Here is a 17,731-nt window from a genome sequence, read left to right on the forward strand (position 1 = left end):
TTGTGACGACAAACTGAGTTTTATGGTAGGCGGTGTTCACGTAGCAACCTAACCCCTTTGAGAATCAGGAGCCTCGCTGAAGGCTCGTCCGTGGACAATTAATAGCAAGTGCACTCGTACCCACACTTTTGCCGCGATTACATTGTTTATCATCGATATTTAAGAAGCGCAACTATATATGCCCTCTCTGATCCTCATGAGAACTGTTCCAAAAGCAATAAAACACAAGCGCTTTTCAAACTCCGTTCGAAAGCCCGAGTGCTGCGTGGCAAACAGTAGCGTCATGCCTTTGCACCTGTCTATCCTAAAAGGTAATTGAGTGCCGGGAAACGCGCGCGCAACGAGGCCCCTGTCCAGCCTTCATCCCATTTTTTATGTTACACTTCCGGTTACCCGGCCAAATCGGTTAGCTCGACAGTGAAATATATTGAAAATGGCGCAGCTCGTCTAAGCCGGGTCTGCGCTGAGGCACCACCACAGCAGCAGGGAGCGGCGGCCGTTAGACACGCGGACATTAATTTCTATACCGCGAGCGGCAGAGAAATATGAGTCACATCCCCCCTCTCGGAAGGGTCCGCCTCACAACACGGAGAGAACAAAGTCGGCCACGAAGAAACAGGCCGAAAGGGTAGAGCCTCGCGGGGGTTAGTGCGCCCTCGCCGAGCAGCAAACAAGCCACGGCACGGAAGCATTGGCAGAAAAACGAACGAATCGCTGCAACGCGCTTTCCTGCCCCAACGGCAGCAGTAGCAACAGCGAGCACCGACGCGGCAGGGACGCCGTGATGAACGCGTCCCGCGCCCACCAACGAAGGCAGCAGCATCCTGGCCGCGGTTGTACACACGGACGCCAGTTCGACAAGTTCTCCCTCTTATATATATATATATATATATGAGGGAGAAAACGAAGGGGGGCAGCCGCGTCGCCCCACCGTCGCTCCCTCCTGCTTGGGTCAATAAAACATCTCAATCGGGCAGGTCCGCGGAAGCGAAATAACGGCCACCGGGCTGTTTCCGGCACAATCGTTACTGCGGATGCCAAGACCCTTTGCCGCCTATACGGCTATGTTTGCGGGGCGTTAATAAAGGGACGTAAAGAAAGAAAACGAAGGATGGGCGCAGGGAGCAAAATGAAGTAAACCCCCGCGAACAATGACGGCGCGAAATGCGTGTTACCGTAATTCTCAATCGGAAGTCTCGTCACGCCCAAGACGACGCGATACAGGCGAGAATAATGCCCCAGAAAGGCCAGCCCGTGCAGGAAGCGTTCCTCTGTCCGGTAGAGAAGAGAGAGCGAAATCGGCGAAGGAGAGCAGACATACAGTGCGGAATTCGACCCGAAGTGTCCCACGTGCAAGCACGCACGCACGCAAGCGAGCAGTCCCGACTGCACTGAGCACTGGTGGTCGTACAGAGACATGCGGGCGAGTCGATATGGAAAGTTTGCACGGATGTACTGCGCTTCGGAGTCATTCGACTCACACAAAATCACAAACGGAAGTATCGTGACCTATCTGCGACCGCTATTTATAATTTTTATAAGACCTGCGAGGGGTGCGCTCAAATATAAGTTAATTTGTTTCATTCCTTCGGCAATTCTTGAGAATCGGACTGCCCGAGCGCATAAGCAGCAAGCGGGAACAGCCATGCAAACCGAGATAAGGAGTATACATGCAGCAACGCGCAGTCGGAGGAGAACCATTGGACGAGTCATAGAGGAACGCCGTTCTCAGACGCTCCAGTAATTTTCAACTCTGCTTATCGTTCCTTCCCGCCTTCCATAAAGCAAACGCGTAAAGGCAGTGAGCGATACGCCTTTACGCGTTTCTGCCTTTTCCGTCTTAGTTAGATGCATGCATGTATTTCAGTCGGCAGAATTTTAATATCCAAAGCTACATTTCTGCCGCAAGGCACGCTGCAATGAAAGGATATACGACCCTATTTTAACGACCTGAAGGTTTTTAACGCGTAGAGGCAATAATCAGCACGTAGGTGGGCCACGTGTAGCGCGTATCCGAAACGTCGCGCTGAGCGAAACAATTTCGAAGCCCGCCATGCCGAATACTGAGAGCCTCTCCCAAGTGAAGGACTCGAGAGGAGACGCGATTAAATAACCATTTCTTGCGCAGAGTCATTGTGGTCACATTCTCCACCAAAACAACGCCGAACCATCGTCATGCGATCTCTCTGAGGTCCTGCACATTCCAGGAGAAAAAAGAAAATAACGGGAAAGGCGCGAGCCTTCCGTATGATCATTAAGGCCCGAAGATCACGGTACGATCTGACGTCGGCACGCTGTCATTTTTTTCTTCTGAGCTATCCGATAGATAGAGGATAAACGAATGGCAAGAAAAAAAGGGGACAGAAAAGGGATGTGAGAAGGGAATAGCGGAAGATGGGACAGACTGTGCCGTATAGCACAAGAGGACCAATTAATGAGGAAGTGCATTAAAGCGAGCAAGGGCACCGTTATACAGACCACCTTAATGGAACCTATAAGAGAAGACGCTGGTGATTCCCTAATGCGGAGACATTCCTTTTGATGGGAAAGGAAGAGAGACGAGGGCGTATGAGGCAAAGAGCAGTACGGTCACTCCTTTTAAACGCTTTATATTTTTTACGTTTTAGCCTTGCACCATTTTATACGTAAATAAATATATTACTTTTCCTCTTTAGATCCCCAAATTCTTGAATTTTCTTTCCCTATGGGCTAGGCGCTCTGCTTATATATATATTTTTTTTCCCCTGAACCTCCCATATAACTCAAAATTAGTGCTCTGAACGCGACAAGGAAAAGAAAGCAAGGAGAGAATTGCAAATATCTGGGGAATCGATCCGACGGGAAATAACTTCAAGCCCCGTCGCCGAAGTCCCGCCGCCGTCGTTACCTCGTGTCGCACTATTTCCTGTGCGACCTCCACCCGAGTCTGGCTGCGTGTTTGTGCGTGTATGAGTACCACGTGGAAAACGTCAGGTCCGAGGTGCCCAGGATTCGCTCGCGCTGACATCTGCATGGCGGCGCGCCCCGCTTTCCCGACTGACGGGGCCTTACGTACGCGCCTCGGCGCTGATTGGATCGCGCTCGAAACATTACCCCGTTGCTCCATTTCCTCTCGTTGTTTCTTTCGGTAAAGGAGAGAAGAACGCGACACGTGCCCCCGATTTCACCTCGTGAAATCTTATGAGAAAATATGAAGTATGACAAGAGCTATCTGCTGCGATACGAAAGCTAAACTCTCGTTTCCCGGTTAATGGTTTAAGCGCTGCTTCCTGTTAACTCCTCCTGCTACTCCAAAATTGTTTTTTTGAGAAATCGATAAAACTTCTGTTCGCCATCTTTGAACAACTTAGCTGGGTACTAAAGGACAGTTCTGTATAGGCTGAAAAAACAGTAAAGCAGTGTACGCTGAACGCCAAAAACAAACAGATGCATGAATGTGCGCGGGAGGGGGGGGGGGGGGGGGGACAAGTCTGTGAAATGTGAAACTCCTGACATTTTTTTTTTCTTTTCTTCTTCTCCCCATACTGAAAATTTCGAGCTTTAGTGGTGTGAAGTACTCGACTATGTAGTTCAGATCCCAACACTGTGGACTGCAGGCTCTTTATCGAGGCTAGCAGAAAAACCAGCGAGAAAAAGACGCCCAAAGGACGACGCTGTGTAGCGTCTTTCCCGCTTGTTTTTCTGTAGGCGCATTATTTATTTTATTCTTTTTGGTAATCTCACCATAATATATGTTAGTATGCGCCAATTGGTACACTTCTTCGACTCTTGATCAAGGCTGCACGCTTTGCCATAGCGAAAAGTGGTCGAGTTCAATTCGTGAGCAGCGATAAAGGACATATCTCCTTTATTTTCCAAGCCAGGACCTCAAAGTGACCTTTTTCCAGCTGGAGCACCGGGTCGCTTATTCAATAGGCAGTACACATCGCTGTGTCAGTGAATGTAATAAGGAATGCCCTGTATTCCATTACCTGTGTCGCCGTCGGAAAGGGTGTATGTGATCTTGTTTCCGTCCTTGTCTTGCGCCTGGATCTGGCCGACGCTGGTGCCACGCGCTGCATTTTCGGCCACATAGAAATTGTAAGGAAGGCCGATGAACTCTGGGCTGAATTCGTTGATGTTCTGCACCGAAATGATGATGCTCGCAGAGCTGCGGACATAGAAAAAAAAAAAAAAATTGACAACCAATTTAGCGTTAGGCCAAATGCGAATTAGATGTTTTCGCACTTTAAATTTCACTTCCGTTGCGTTTTCAAGCTGTAAATATAGTTATTAGCATACAATGGTATTTAGCATAGACATAAAGACCCGCTTTTACCGAGCTGTATGAATGTGTATGCATGGCCTAAGAGGAGCACGTCTGACTCGGGATGCAAGACGCAACGATGGTTTCAATTGCCACCTCAAAAGTCCTGCCCAACTAGGCAACAGATTCAAGTCTAAACTTCTAATAAAACCTCTCAAAAGTTGTAATAGTGTCGCGTATGAAATCAATACAGCCCATGTGCTTCTAAATTTCAATTCCAAATACGAACGCACGCAAAACTATAGGTGAAAAAATTGCGCCTTCTGTAACATCAACATTTATCGTCGAAAAGGATGGTATTCGTGCAATGACTGTTTTCGCTATTATACCTTGGCTGTTTGTTTGATATCCACGAAACCCAAAGGAAGCGTAGAAGAAGACAGCCCTGTTAATAAGAGCGAATAAAAAATTAAACATTCCATTCAAACGCCAGGTAAGAAGCTTAAAAGGCAAGCTGCGCAAATGACTAAGCAAAATACACTGAGCCGCTAGAGCGTCATGAAACTTTAACCAGCAGTCCTATAGACGACCGGCGCCGAAGAAACGGCGCGTTTGTTGACTCGAAAGGTTCGCCCTACACAACGACCAAAGGTCAAAGTGAGGCCGTATTGGAAACCATTAAAGCTGATTTCTGGATCACAGACTTCATTTTTCAGCATACCGTCGAAAAACACCGACATTCTTGCCAATTGTTGTTCCACAATTTTTCTCTTAAATTGATCTTTCGCTTTTAAGTACGCGGATACGGCGCCCCACTCCGCCCAGCAATCGTCGTTCAAAACTTGATACTTTTTTGATGCCGTTTTGGAACCGATCATGAAGAAACACATGCTTGCGAAGCAAGGAAGCAAGGCAGCGCCGAACAAGAAATAAAAGAGAAGAGAGCGCGGGAAGGGGAGGGGGAAGAGGGTAGGAAGGAAGAAGCGCAATAAGAAAAGCGCCACTGTCAGAGATTACGGGTTTCAGTCAGAGCTGGGAGCGACGAACTTTCGTCAAAGGACGAAGAAGTTGGTTCAAGTAAGGAATCCAATCTGAGACGGAATTCCAAAGGGCACACGCATGCAGTGGAAAGGGTAAACCGATAACAATAATTTAGCTAGACAAACTTGAAGACGCCATGGAGAGAAAAACAGGATGAAATTGCAATTTTCTTCTGCATTTTATTTCTGAGACCTCCCGGAAATGAGATCAGATTGCGCAGAAGGAGCCCTGACGTGTCTTCGGAGAAGGAAATGTCAGAAAAGTAGTGCTCGGGAGTTTAGATGAGGGAACAGTGAAAAATAGCGGAAAAATATGGCAAAGCGTCACGTAACTTTTCGCATTCTCCCGAAATCCGTGTGCCAAGTAAATGTACCTGCTGCCGCGACTTTTCAGTGACATTTTCCCGAGGTACAAGAAAGCTGGGATGGGACGCACGCTCACGTTAGCTGAGACTGCGGGCGCAGAACGTTTGCAAGAAAGGGCAGCCGTGAATTTCGGCCTGAATAATTATACACCGGTGTTTCTCATTCTGTCGTTCACTTCGCTATATGTATACATTCCCATCTTGCATCGACCTCCTCGTACAAAAACAGGTGCTCACGCTTCATTCGTGAGCAGCTCACAACACCTACACATTTGGATATCTAGATTGGAACTTAATTATATTCGCGGCGGTAAAGTGGAGCGCTGTCTAGTGTGAGACGTCGCCTCACGTTCTCAAGTTTGTCGTTTACGAATGTATGCAAACGCAGTGCGCTCCTTTCTTGTGAGCGGCGATTGCAAACTATACCTTCCACGTGATGAGGCAAATAGGAAAACAAGAGCGCGATGTGGAACAGCACAGCGCAGGGGCTATACACTGGCACCGCGCCTATTCCTTGAGCCTCTTAGATCTGAGTGCAGTGCACCAGGCTAAAAATGTTTTTAAAAAATGTCACAGTGAATATTGCTTTCGCTTGTTAGGAGGAGGTGGCATGGAAACAGGACGGGATTAAGTTTAACTTCAGCCGAAAGGAAGGATGAACTTATCAAGGCACTAACTATACTCAGTTTTGGTTTACCGCTGTTGTGGCCTTTGTCCTAACCTGCAGTTTCACGGTTCTCCACCTAATGCGACAGGCCTGTATTTTAATCGGATAACTTTGCTGCATGTCTGCAGAAGCACTTGAACGCTCTGCCTCCAATCCTTACCCAGTTTTCGGCGGCGTTCCTCCGTCGATGGCGAACACGGTAAACTCGTGCGTTTCGGCGGTCTCGTAGTCAAGTTCTGAGATGAGCGTCAGAGCCCCGGTCATGTTGTTTACGAAAAACTTGTCCTGGAAAAGTAAAAACATACGCAAAGAATTATTTAAGGAATAAAGAAAAAAAATGAAATCAGCAAAAGGATCAAGAGAGCTTTCGAAAATACTAAATTTCTTTTCCGTGATTCTTTGCTTTAAATCGCTGGTGACTAAAGACGTGCCTTGAAATAAAGCAGCTTAAATTTTCGGAGCACTTATTCTAAGCCGCCCTTTTCCTTTTTACTATACTAAATATCAGCACATAATATGCTTGTATCCGGTCGGAAAAAAGAGCACAGAAAATTTGCTCTTGTCCACAAAGAATTTCTTTGAAGTTTTTCACCGTGAATATTTTCCGATGACATAAATTTTTGCACTTGCCTTATAATGTTGTTCAGTTGCAACAGAAAAATGCTGAAGAACTGTAGACTACAGGGAAGTAATAGAGAAAAAAATACTACAGGAAATTACTCATAGAACTGCAGAAATATGTCTCACGTTACGACAGAACTACCGAATATTTTGTCGTAGTTTTGACACAGCTCAGTTGTTTCCGTGTTTTGAACTGAAAACTATGATCGGGGCGCGCTCCAGTCAGGTCCTTAGCGTTCAGGTTAAGTACATAATGTATGTTTACAAGAATAACGAGGAAAACTGCTACAAATGCCTCTTGGTATATTTTCTCTCTTTCTCTTGCTAGCGTTCACGAAGGCTTCTTGAGACTTCGATATGCGAGCGCACAAACACGCACGCACACTCGCACGTACTATTGCTTCCCACCGATACTCACCTCAGATCCCTCGATCATGAAGCGAACAATCTGTCCATTGGGACCAGCATCGATGTCCCGTGCTCGGTAGAAAGCCGGCAGTTCGGTCCCCAGCGGGAGACTTTCCGGAAGCTCGAGAGCAAATTTTTCTGCATAGGAAATGACATGAGAAAGGGACGTTAGTATCGAAGAAGATACATCTCCTAATATGGTTAGCGCCTCCTACGAAATCGCAGTAGATTTCTCCAATTATTTCCTTTCGCAGCATTGCGCTCAGTGCAACGCAGAGGGATACGCCGGTGGCCTACTTGCGCCCGTGAAAACATACACTTACCCGGCACATAGTTATTCCTCGTATGTCGACGTAACGTTGAACGAATGAAATGTTGCGAAACTGTGCTTCATAACAAAAACACGTCGAGGGTGGCTATTCGGAAGCACTTATAGTGGATTTGCATATGTCGCAAAGTGTGCCAGTGATTACACGTGGTTTCAAAACACAGAACAACAAAAACTTTTTTTTGCCTGATAACTGTTCCAAGCAGGTCCTGTCAGTCCTTCCCAGTCGCTATTTGTCATTTATTTGCTAAACCCCCCATTCAAAAATAAAATAAAAAACTGAATATTGCATTCTTTAAAGTTCATACTGACTAATATCAGTTGTCCACTTTTCCGGCCTGTAGTAACGCGTATAAAATCCCAAACACAGCTGCCTGAAGCACTGCGAGTGATGGCAGAAACTCTACCTTTCATTTCGATGAACAGCCCAAAAGAAAAAGAAGTGTCGTTGTTGAGCAGCAAAGCACTGAGATGAGAGGCGGGATGAAGAGGCGAGTCGTATTTTGTTCCCTTTATCTGAGCAGCGTGTACTATAAGTGGCTGCTTGGTGGTGTGCTCATCCACAGCCCTATTTTTATCCCTCCTTTCTGGATCGTAATGTACTTTATTTTAATTGTGTACGCAGCACATCGCTCTCAGCCGACAGCGCCTTCGCAAACCCCTAACGGGCTAAGCTTCTTTCTTCCATTGCCGCCGACTTGAGATTAATAAAATTTGTCGCGACTGTAAACCCCATCACAGGGGATAAAGAAAAGAAAACGAAAAGATGCAGCTAACGAGATATTGTTGCGCGTATTTCTTTTCTGCGCTAGTGATAAAAGGCGGTAGATTACTCTCTCCTTACGCGATTAACTCGCCGTGAACGTTGAGTGCTGTTGACTCAAAACGCCGCTTGGATAAAAAGAAGAAGTGCGCTCCCAAAGGAGCGGTACTTTTTATTCTCTTTTACGCTTTTCTGTGGCAATTATTATTACGAAGAAAATACTAGGATAATAATTTTAGCCGCCCATTTAAAATAAACTCTGCTTCATTTAAGAAAATAAAGTAAAGCGTCGTCATAAGGGAGCATGAAAAAGAGGGTGGGCCTATTTTTTTTTTCTTTTAGCTGTCTTTGCACGAACTTCGCTATTAATTTTCCGGAGTACCTGAAGACCCTCTTCAGCGAATAGGAAGCGGTTTATATCCTTTTATTCTAAGTTTCTCCTGCGCTTAATGAAAACGTAAAACTAGCTCTTAGCAAAAACGAAACCTTCTGGTGGTTCTTCATCAACATAGCCATGACACGCAAATTTCCCAGAGGTATCCGATTCCACGGCTTCAATGCGCAAAGGTGCATGCTCTGTTACCGTGGGGGCTAAGGGAAAAAGGGGCGGGGGGGGGGGGGGGGGGGTCGTGGCCACCTTTTGCGTTAAAGTTTTGAAACAGCCGGCAGTAGTGCTACTCGTACGCGACACAGTGGGGCCGTATTGCATAAGATTCCACTTGACGTTCTTGATACATTTGGTCCTCTCGCATTGCTTATTCTAGTCGGCTGATTGAGCCGCGGCTTTCGAGCGCCCGTGGGAAGCGACCGGACCATTGGCTCCCTATAAAGACCGCACTTAAGCACTGGTTGCAAATGAAGTGGAAAATGAAAGCGTATCGAATACGTCCCGTTAGCTGTTCTGCACAACGCATTACCAATGGACCATGCGCTCACTGTGCTGTAGAACTGAGTAGAATGCAAGACCCGAACTACCAACTTTTCGAACGTGGCACAAAGCCGCGCCATCGAAATGACCGCTCTTAACTGTTTACTAATGCGCGCATATACAATCGATGGCCAACCGACTCTCCGTATTCCCTGGCAAGTTTCGCCAATCACGAATTACTCTGAACAATGCTTTAACAACTCCGCAGAATAAAAGTACACGTTTTATGCCCAACGATGCCGGCACCACATTACCCAAATTCTTGCAATACAACAATGTTCTGCAGTCACTATAAAAGAAACTCCCCCCCCCCCCTCCCATCCCCCCCTTCCATCTGTCCATGCCCTATATGATAGCACCGCAACGAAATGCCATTTCCTCTCTTCTCCTAATGCAGAATATTGGTTCACGTATATGCACGCCAAATCGTTATTGGTGAACAGAGCGGTGGCGGTCGGCTTACCTTCGCCAAAGGTGGGCGCGTTGTCATTGACGTCTAGTACGTCGATGATCACAGGCACCGATGTGTTGAAGGGAGCGATGGACTGCAGGTCCCGCGCGAACACCTTGAGCCGGAACTGTACCTGGTTCTCAGGTGGGTCCCGGTCGACGCTGTCCATCAGCACCAGCTCCCCAGTGCTCGGATTGATCCAGAATTTTCCCTCGGCGTTGCCCTCGGCGATCCAAAAGGTCACCTGCGTCCGTCGCAGTCCAGCCGTCATGTGAGGACGCACACACTGGCTGCTAAGACTTCGACCTCGAAAATCTTGGCTCGAAGGCTAGTTTTTTTATTTATTTATTTATTGTAGTGCTGCCTTGACTCACAGCGCCGACAATAACCAAATGGGCTGCCTGGGATTTGAAGAGACATTAAAAAAAAGTTCACCTATGTAGCAAAATTAAAGTTTACGAAAAACTCCTTGGCAACCATACTGTAGATTCTCTATATCGTTCTGCACATACAGAAAAAACCATGTGGTGACATTATTATATTGGCCCCGGCGTGAACTATACCGTGCGTAGTGCAAAATATCTCACATGGTTACACTGGCGTGGTAACAGCCGACACCATCGGCTTAACCAACAGCTCAAGTCATGCGAAATAGACTGTGTTTTGTTACATTAGCCAGAACTGCACCAAACATCCGGACTGATATAACAAAAACAGGGATCACACCCCTTGAAGCATTGAGGGCGCGGGACGGACAGTGCGATAATTACTGGGCGGAAGCACAAATATTTTTATTAGGGTCGTTTCGCAAGGTAAAAAAAAAAAAAAAAAAAAAAAAAAAAAAAAAAAAAAAAAGCAAATGATCAAGTAACTGGCAGTTTCTTGGTATGAAGGTTACTATGTCTTGTTTCCGGGGGTGACTGATTAATGCACTAAAATGTCCTTACCTTTCCTCTGGCACTGTGGCAACAGCCTATTCCTCGTCACGAAACGCAAATACTCTGCACACATTTATCAATGTCCAATACAACGACGACTACGCTTGCTAGGCGTCGATGCATATGCTACCGAATGTCCGTGCAGCAAACTGTCGCTGAAGTTTTTCCTGACAAGGGGACAGTGCTGTGCTATGAGCACCGAAGCGTATTTAAAACGGTCGTCGAATTGTTCTGGAATCAAAATCTACACCAGAAGGCTGCACCTTGTGGAGAAGTGTGTCGTTAAAACACTTTAAACTGTTCATGTGAGGAAAAATATTAGTAGGCTATACGCTTGCAGACATAGGCAAGTCTGTTTGCCATGCCTGCGGTGTATACACCAACCTGCTGGTTCCCGGACTCCCTGTGCTGGTTGGTTGCGTTCAGGAAGCCGACCGTCTCGCTGCGCGTAGTGTTCTCCCAGATTCGGAAGTTGTACGAGCTGCGCTCAAACGTCACCAGCTCGTCGTTCACGTCCTGCGGCGCAAAGCGCGTAACAGCGATATCGTTATTAGGCACGTCACGGGCACTTCAGCATTTCCAACGCCATCTCGTTTGTTGCAACCGCAGATGACGGCGCAGTAAGAATATGTCAACGACAATATTGTTGAATGCACCAATGAAAATATCTTAACTGAACTGTTACTGCAGAACATGTAACGCCCCCCCCCCCCCCCCCCCCCTCCCCTTGCTTGGGCAGCGCTACTGCCTGCAGTATTTGGAAATAAATAAATAAACCCATAATATAGACGATATCACAACGGCTGCCTAATTTTAAAGTCTCCTTTTACCTATATTGCGCTGAATGCCTTTTCTACTTCAAGTACATATTTCAGCTAATTTGGTTACGAAATAAGGTCAGACACCAAGTGGGAGGTTGCAATCTCCCGCTATCTCCAGCTGGGGCTACAAAGAGCGGAAACCACCCGATGGCTATTCCGTGCCGTCGTGTCATGCCTGTCTTCGATGTGTTCTCTCCCCCCACCCCCCCCCCTTTTTTTTTTTTTGTTCAGCTGATTGCATTCAAGAGTAAAGCTAATTGTTTGCTCGTGGCGTGATTTCTCGATACACTTTCTTTTCCGTCCACTAAAACTGCGATATCTTCGCTCCGTTGGATGGAGATATCGGTATAGTTTATCAAATTTTTTTTGACTATGTGAAGAAATTGTGCTCTCACCCGCGAAGCCGTTGTCCCTTGCTTTAAGATATTTTCTCCCGCTCTCACCTAAAGCGTTTATTTTGAAAAACGATGTTGATTGCTTGTTTTTCTTTTTTTTTGTTTTTTTTTTTTTTCACCAGTCGTCCCTTTTCATCGAGCCTCCACAATTTTGCAGTCTCTTCTTCGTCGCTATATCAGGAGCAAGTATAGGAGAAAAAGTTCTAGTCTTCGTGTCCAAACATGGCAGATGCTCCCCTCTCTCCTTTTTATTTCTACCTGAACGTGAAAAAGCCGCAAAATCCGGTGACTGTGTCCGCTTTTGAAGTGCCCAAATCGAGCGCCGCATCCATCACGACATAGTCAGGTTAAAGCGCTATAGCAAACAAGCTGGCCACTCCAGCACGGATTTTGTGCACAGTGCATCTGTAGGAGCATGTAGGGACGGCGGCGCCTGATGCACGTTGAGTAAGGCGTGAGCACGGCAGTCCGGGAGAGCGCTTACCTGAACCTTGACAATGAGGTTGACCACAGGATTGCCCATGATGGCGGCGTTGGGTCCTTGGAACGGCTTCACGTTGAAGGCAGCCACCTGGAGAGCGTACTCGGGCTGCGTCTCGAAGTTCAGCCGCTTGCTGGTGGTCACGGCGCCGGTGTCCTCATTAACTGCGAAGGAGCCGTCGTCGTTTCCCCCGATGATGCGGTACTTCATCACCGCGTTGTCGCCCAGGTCGGCGTCCTTGGCCTGCAGACGTGCCAGCCCCACTTCACTCGACGACGCCAAGGGCTACCATACCAAACTCAACGACGTTAGGCTATTTATGACAAGCGCGCGAAATGGCAAAAGGAGCAAACCGTGATTGGACAGAAAGGCTAACAACGAAAAGCGCAAAACTTTGCCCACGTAGCCACACGAAAGCATCCGCTTCGGGTTCTACTATGAGATCCCCCGGACAGTTTATTCTTCGGGACATCCGATACTGGAAATCATGTGCATTTATCTGACAACGAAAATAAAGATGACAAAGATGGTGATTACGTGGCCTGAAGTAGTCGCATCGTCAAAGTTACGGTCTAGTATTTGTCATCATATTTGTCCTGCTGAATATCTGAAGCGCTATATTTTTGGGTCGTAGCATGTACTGCATGCAGCAACGGGTCACAAGGCGGATTGGAGGATCATTACGTATTCAATAATTCAAGCGAAAACCGAGCCAGGACTGAAGGATTTCGTTCCATTTGGCCAGTTGTCCGCGCACCTTCACGTGACCTCACCAGTGTCGCTGAGAAAAGACTGCTCCGTCAGTACTGAGCAGACAATCCTAAACTACATTTGCCCTGTTAGCGGAGCAAAAAAGAAAAAAAAAGTTTAAATTCAGAGTTTCTTATTTCTTCTTTTTTTTTTTTTTTTTACATTAAGCACGGCGTCTAATAAGCATTATAAATAACCAGCCAGCGTAGGCGGCTTATGGAAGGGTGCTGAGGAAGAGGAGGAGGGGGGGGGGGGGGAGTAGAGAATGAAGGGGGTCGTGACCAATCTCTCTCCTTCCTCCTGGAACAGAAAATTCCCCACTATAGAACCATATATAGTAACCTCCATTTTTCCCGGGAACAAATTTCAAAATACGCGCTGTACCCATCCAGCCGCTTGCGCCACCACCCCTCCCCTATCGCGTTATTCATAAGTCCTCTCTTGGCGTAAGTGTTTAGAATAATAAGGCTTACGTAAGAAAAAGCCCTGGGATCAAATCCACCCTGTGTGGTAATGGCAAGGATATAGTAATAAATAATAATAAATTTGAGCTTCCTATCGAAGAATTGCACTCATCGATATGAATCAAGAAATTGCCTGGGAACCCCCTGAAGCACTTCAGATAATTCTATGCCGGCAAGGAAGCTCAAAAGAGGAGTCCTGAGCATGCATCGAGAGCACGCAGCTCGGCCTGAAATCAGATGAAAGCACCAAAAATCATGCAGCTAATTTCTGAGTAATAAAAGCAAGGAATAGTGCGCGCTTATATATATATATATAGTAAATGTTCGATAAGGAGTCTAAAGAAGAACTTGATGACGTAAAGCCAAGTGACGAAACTACCGAATGAAAGACAGACGCGAAACTGTCAATTGTGATTAAAGTAAGTGCAAAGTTAAAAAAAAAATTGTCTCGTAGTATATTAATGAAGTGTTTTCTAGAAATGAATAAAAAAAAAATAAACATGTCTAACCTGTTTAATAACTCTGGCGTCGAAACGACTAAAGTGGTTGTCAATAGCCAAATTTACCTGAAGCTGTGGATTTCTTCTTTTTTTTTTTTTTCCTATTTCTTGGGTGGTTATTACAAAACGTCGTTACAAAAACACAGTGATGACGGGGCTAATAATAAGGCTTGACTATGCATTTTTTCGTTGTTGCTGTTGTCTCCACGGAAAGGCAACGACGTTACGTGAATTGAACCAATGAGAATATGCCACGAAACAACAGTTAAAGTATTATTTATGTGCTTTTTTTTTTTTTCTGAGCCTCATTTACAGCCTCTGGGATTTTAATGGCAAAATTCGCAAAGTATTACTGTTCTTCCGTCACGCGCGCTTCATGTCTTGTGCTTTCGTAAAGAGAGGAAGGTATGTACAACGCGCGTGAAGCAGCCGCTTTGCCTCAGTCATTACGCATGGTGCCCGCATTACGAAGAAAGAAACCCACGGGACAAAAGGTCAAGAGAGAGGGGGAGAGAAGAAAGAAACTCTAGGAAGAACAGCGAACGGCACTTTAGCGTGGCGGGCCATGCATTAATGCGTACTAATTGTTTTCACATCGCAAACTCTGAAAGCTGTCTCAAGAGCTGCGAGTACCATGACAGCATTGTAGCCGCTCCGAGAAGCCGTCCGTAATTAAGGAAGCGAGGGGAGTGTCTTCGAGCGAAGACGAAATGACAAGCACTAAGGGCATTTATAGAATGCGCGAAAAGGTGTAAGTAAAAGGGAAGAACCTTTTACTCGGATCACGTGCGGAGCAGTCAGCTCTGACGCGCTCTCAAAATGGTTGATGGAAAGAAAACAAAAAAAAAAAAAGAAAAAAAAAGAAAGAAAACAAGGTTCGAGGTCCTTGTTGTCTGCTGCGCGGTCGTTCTCGAAAACTTGGAAAAGTTTCGAGCTGTCATATTCGCGGGAACGTGTCGGCAATGCGGCAGGGGCAGCAGCGAAAACGACTTTATGCAAATCGTAACGACTCGACGCCACATTGCGCCGCCAACGACGTATTTCAGGAAGAAAACGAAAATAAAAGGAGAGGAGGAGGCGGGACGGCACGCGCGTTTGTCTCAATCCGTTACATCCGGAACGCCGCGGGCGGCCGCGTCTCGACGAAATTCGAAACCGTTCAGACCATGTGAACCACTGAAAACCAAAGTGAAATCTTTCGCCGGCGCATACATACGCGGGACAAGGAGTTCCTCTGCGTTCGCGCCTAAGCGTTGCTGCCATTCCTCTTCCTTTTTTTTTCGCCCGATTCGCCTTTGTATTTCAGCTGCGACTCGCTACCATCCATTACCCGAACGACCAGGCCCATTCGATACACATAGGGCTGTTTACGAGCCCCCATTGAGATGTAGCCGGTCCGGGCGTCGTCTTCCACGCAACGAATCCAATCCGGAGCACTCTCTGCCGCCGGCTTTGTTTGGCTGTGCGCACGACGCAAACCCACTCAGGAGCCGCGATTGCTTTAAAGCTCCCCCCCCCCCCCCCCTTCCCCCTTTTCCCCAAGCGGTTTCACGCGGCCGTGTTCGAGGAGGGCCCCACTGACGCCGGAGAAGACCTGCAGCCTATTTACAAGGAGTTTGCGGCGGGCAAACAGCGTCGCGAGAAGTAGATTGATTGGTTAATCCAAACAAACGGCCGCTGCCGTCGCGCCGGCTCGCAACCTGTCAACTGCAGACCTCGCATCGTTCCGTTCCCCCTGTTTTCTTTCAATCTGCAAGAACGGGGTCGAAGGCTTGTCCCAGAGGAGCAGCGGGATGTGAGTGACTCGGCGTGGCCGTCCGGTAGCGAGCGCGTGCCGCCGCTCGCAACCGGGCCACGCCTTGTTTGCTCTATTGCCCCCTTCTCGGAAGTATCGAAGGCTCCTCGATCGACCGGCGGGAGGGAGTAATTCGATTCCGCGGGCAACAAAAGGGCGCGCAGCAGCCAAATCAATGGCGACGACCTTCGCGGAAGCGCAAAGTGCGCACGCCACTCCGTTTATGGCGGAGCGCGGTAACGGAAGCGACGACCGGCAACTGGGGAGAACTCTTGGGGGATCACATTTCGAGCTCCTTTTGCCCTTTTTCACTTGCCTCTGCGAAGGCAAGTTCGCATTTATTAACCTGATTCGCGCCTGACAGTGCGGACATTATGTTGTAACGCCTAGCAAAACGGTCGTGCGGGTTCTCCAGCTCTTCTCGTGAGTACGAACAGCCGACGTTAACGACAGGACACTGCCTTAGCAAAGGCCCCGCCGGCAGAACTCACCATGAGCTTGAAGACTTCGATGGGAGGGTCCTGCTCCTCGGGCACCTGGACAAAGAATGTGTCCCCGTCGAAGAAGGGTGGGTTGTCGTTGATGTCTTCCACCTGGACGGCCACCGTGGTAGTGCCGCTGAGTTGAGGAATGCCACCGTCGAATGCAATCACGAGGAATTCAAGCTTGGCCTCGCGCTCGCGGTCCAGGCTGCGTTTGGTGACAATGTTGCCGTCGTCATCCACCATAAGCGCGCCGTTCGCATGTTCGCCTAGGATCGTGTAGCGGATGGCAGCGTTGCGACCAGAGTCACGATCGATGGCCTGCATGCATGCCACAGATGAGTACACCCACGCGTTCCCCACGAGGAGGACATGAGTGAGAGGACCAACTGGAGGTCATCGCATGCCGCTGGTAATAACGCAATCTTGCTAGGCAGTGCGTGAGCTTTGGCTGCCCTATAAACCATGCATCGAAGCCATTATGGTCTGAGGATCTCATCAGCGCCTATGAGCTCCTGGCGCACACTTCCTAAGCTAGCGGGCACAACCATTAATACTGAATCCAATGTTCCGGCGGACGTTCCTTCCGCCTGCTTTCCCGGCCCTTTGTACTGGGTTAAAGGGATAAATAGTGCTGCGTTGGAAGTACCATAAGAGTGTTTTATTGTGTTTTAAGCATGGAACGCACCTCAATGGTATACATGAATACTGAATGGATATGAGCACTGCGTTCACTCTAGCTCACTATAAACATTGAGGAGTCGCAATGAGTGCAGTCCTCCACTGGCAATGACAGCTATCAGGTTAAAATTACCTTCTATCTTATTGTGTGCGTGTTTGATAAGAGATCGAGCTTCTGTCTTCAAGAACACGTCGGTAGACAACATTCAGGTATAATGCACATGTATCCCGAAGCAGTATGCACACTGCACCACTTTCGCCTGCTTGGAATCAATCCATAATTTAGCATGCTGCACATGACCTCATGCAACTTTCTTGTTAGCTTTCCCTGATGACAACAACGCAGCTGTTATCAGGGAGTAACTGAAGTTTCTCGAGGCTGAATCCGAAAACAAGTCACTGACTTGATAGTAATTTGATGGGCACCCTGATCATCGAGGCCTACAAAGGATACAGCCTAGCGTGAGGCCGTTTACGCAAAACTGATTGCCCCCGTTCGGTGGTTGCTCCAGGCCACGTCAATCCAAAACCCTGTCTGTTGTAGGCCGTGCACATTTCCTGAATTTGAAAATTTGATAGCAAACGCTCTGACACGCACCAGAGAAGC

At 47.5% G+C, this 17,731-nt stretch overlaps 1 protein-coding gene across 1 annotated transcript in view; it reads right to left on the minus strand.

The window, feature by feature from the left end:
• LOC146202354 (protocadherin Fat 3-like) overlaps nt 1-17,731 on the minus strand; it is a 148,120-nt gene that overhangs the window by 28,195 nt on the left and 102,194 nt on the right. Inside the window, exons 17-23 of the mRNA XM_084588125.1 lie at nt 16,453-16,764; nt 12,456-12,695; nt 11,140-11,271; nt 9,830-10,061; nt 7,358-7,485; nt 6,479-6,603; nt 3,972-4,150 (exon numbers count right to left, since the gene is read on the minus strand). Of these exons, the coding sequence (XP_084444251.1) occupies nt 3,972-4,150; nt 6,479-6,603; nt 7,358-7,485; nt 9,830-10,061; nt 11,140-11,271; nt 12,456-12,695; nt 16,453-16,764 (1,348 nt within the window). The remainder of the gene's footprint in view (nt 1-3,971; nt 4,151-6,478; nt 6,604-7,357; nt 7,486-9,829; nt 10,062-11,139; nt 11,272-12,455; nt 12,696-16,452; nt 16,765-17,731) is intronic.

This window comes from Amblyomma maculatum, chromosome 1 (assembly GCF_055883805.1).
Source record: "Amblyomma maculatum isolate TAMU_Amacu chromosome 1, ASM5588380v1, whole genome shotgun sequence".
Lineage (NCBI taxonomy): Eukaryota > Metazoa > Arthropoda > Arachnida > Ixodida > Ixodidae > Amblyomma > Amblyomma maculatum.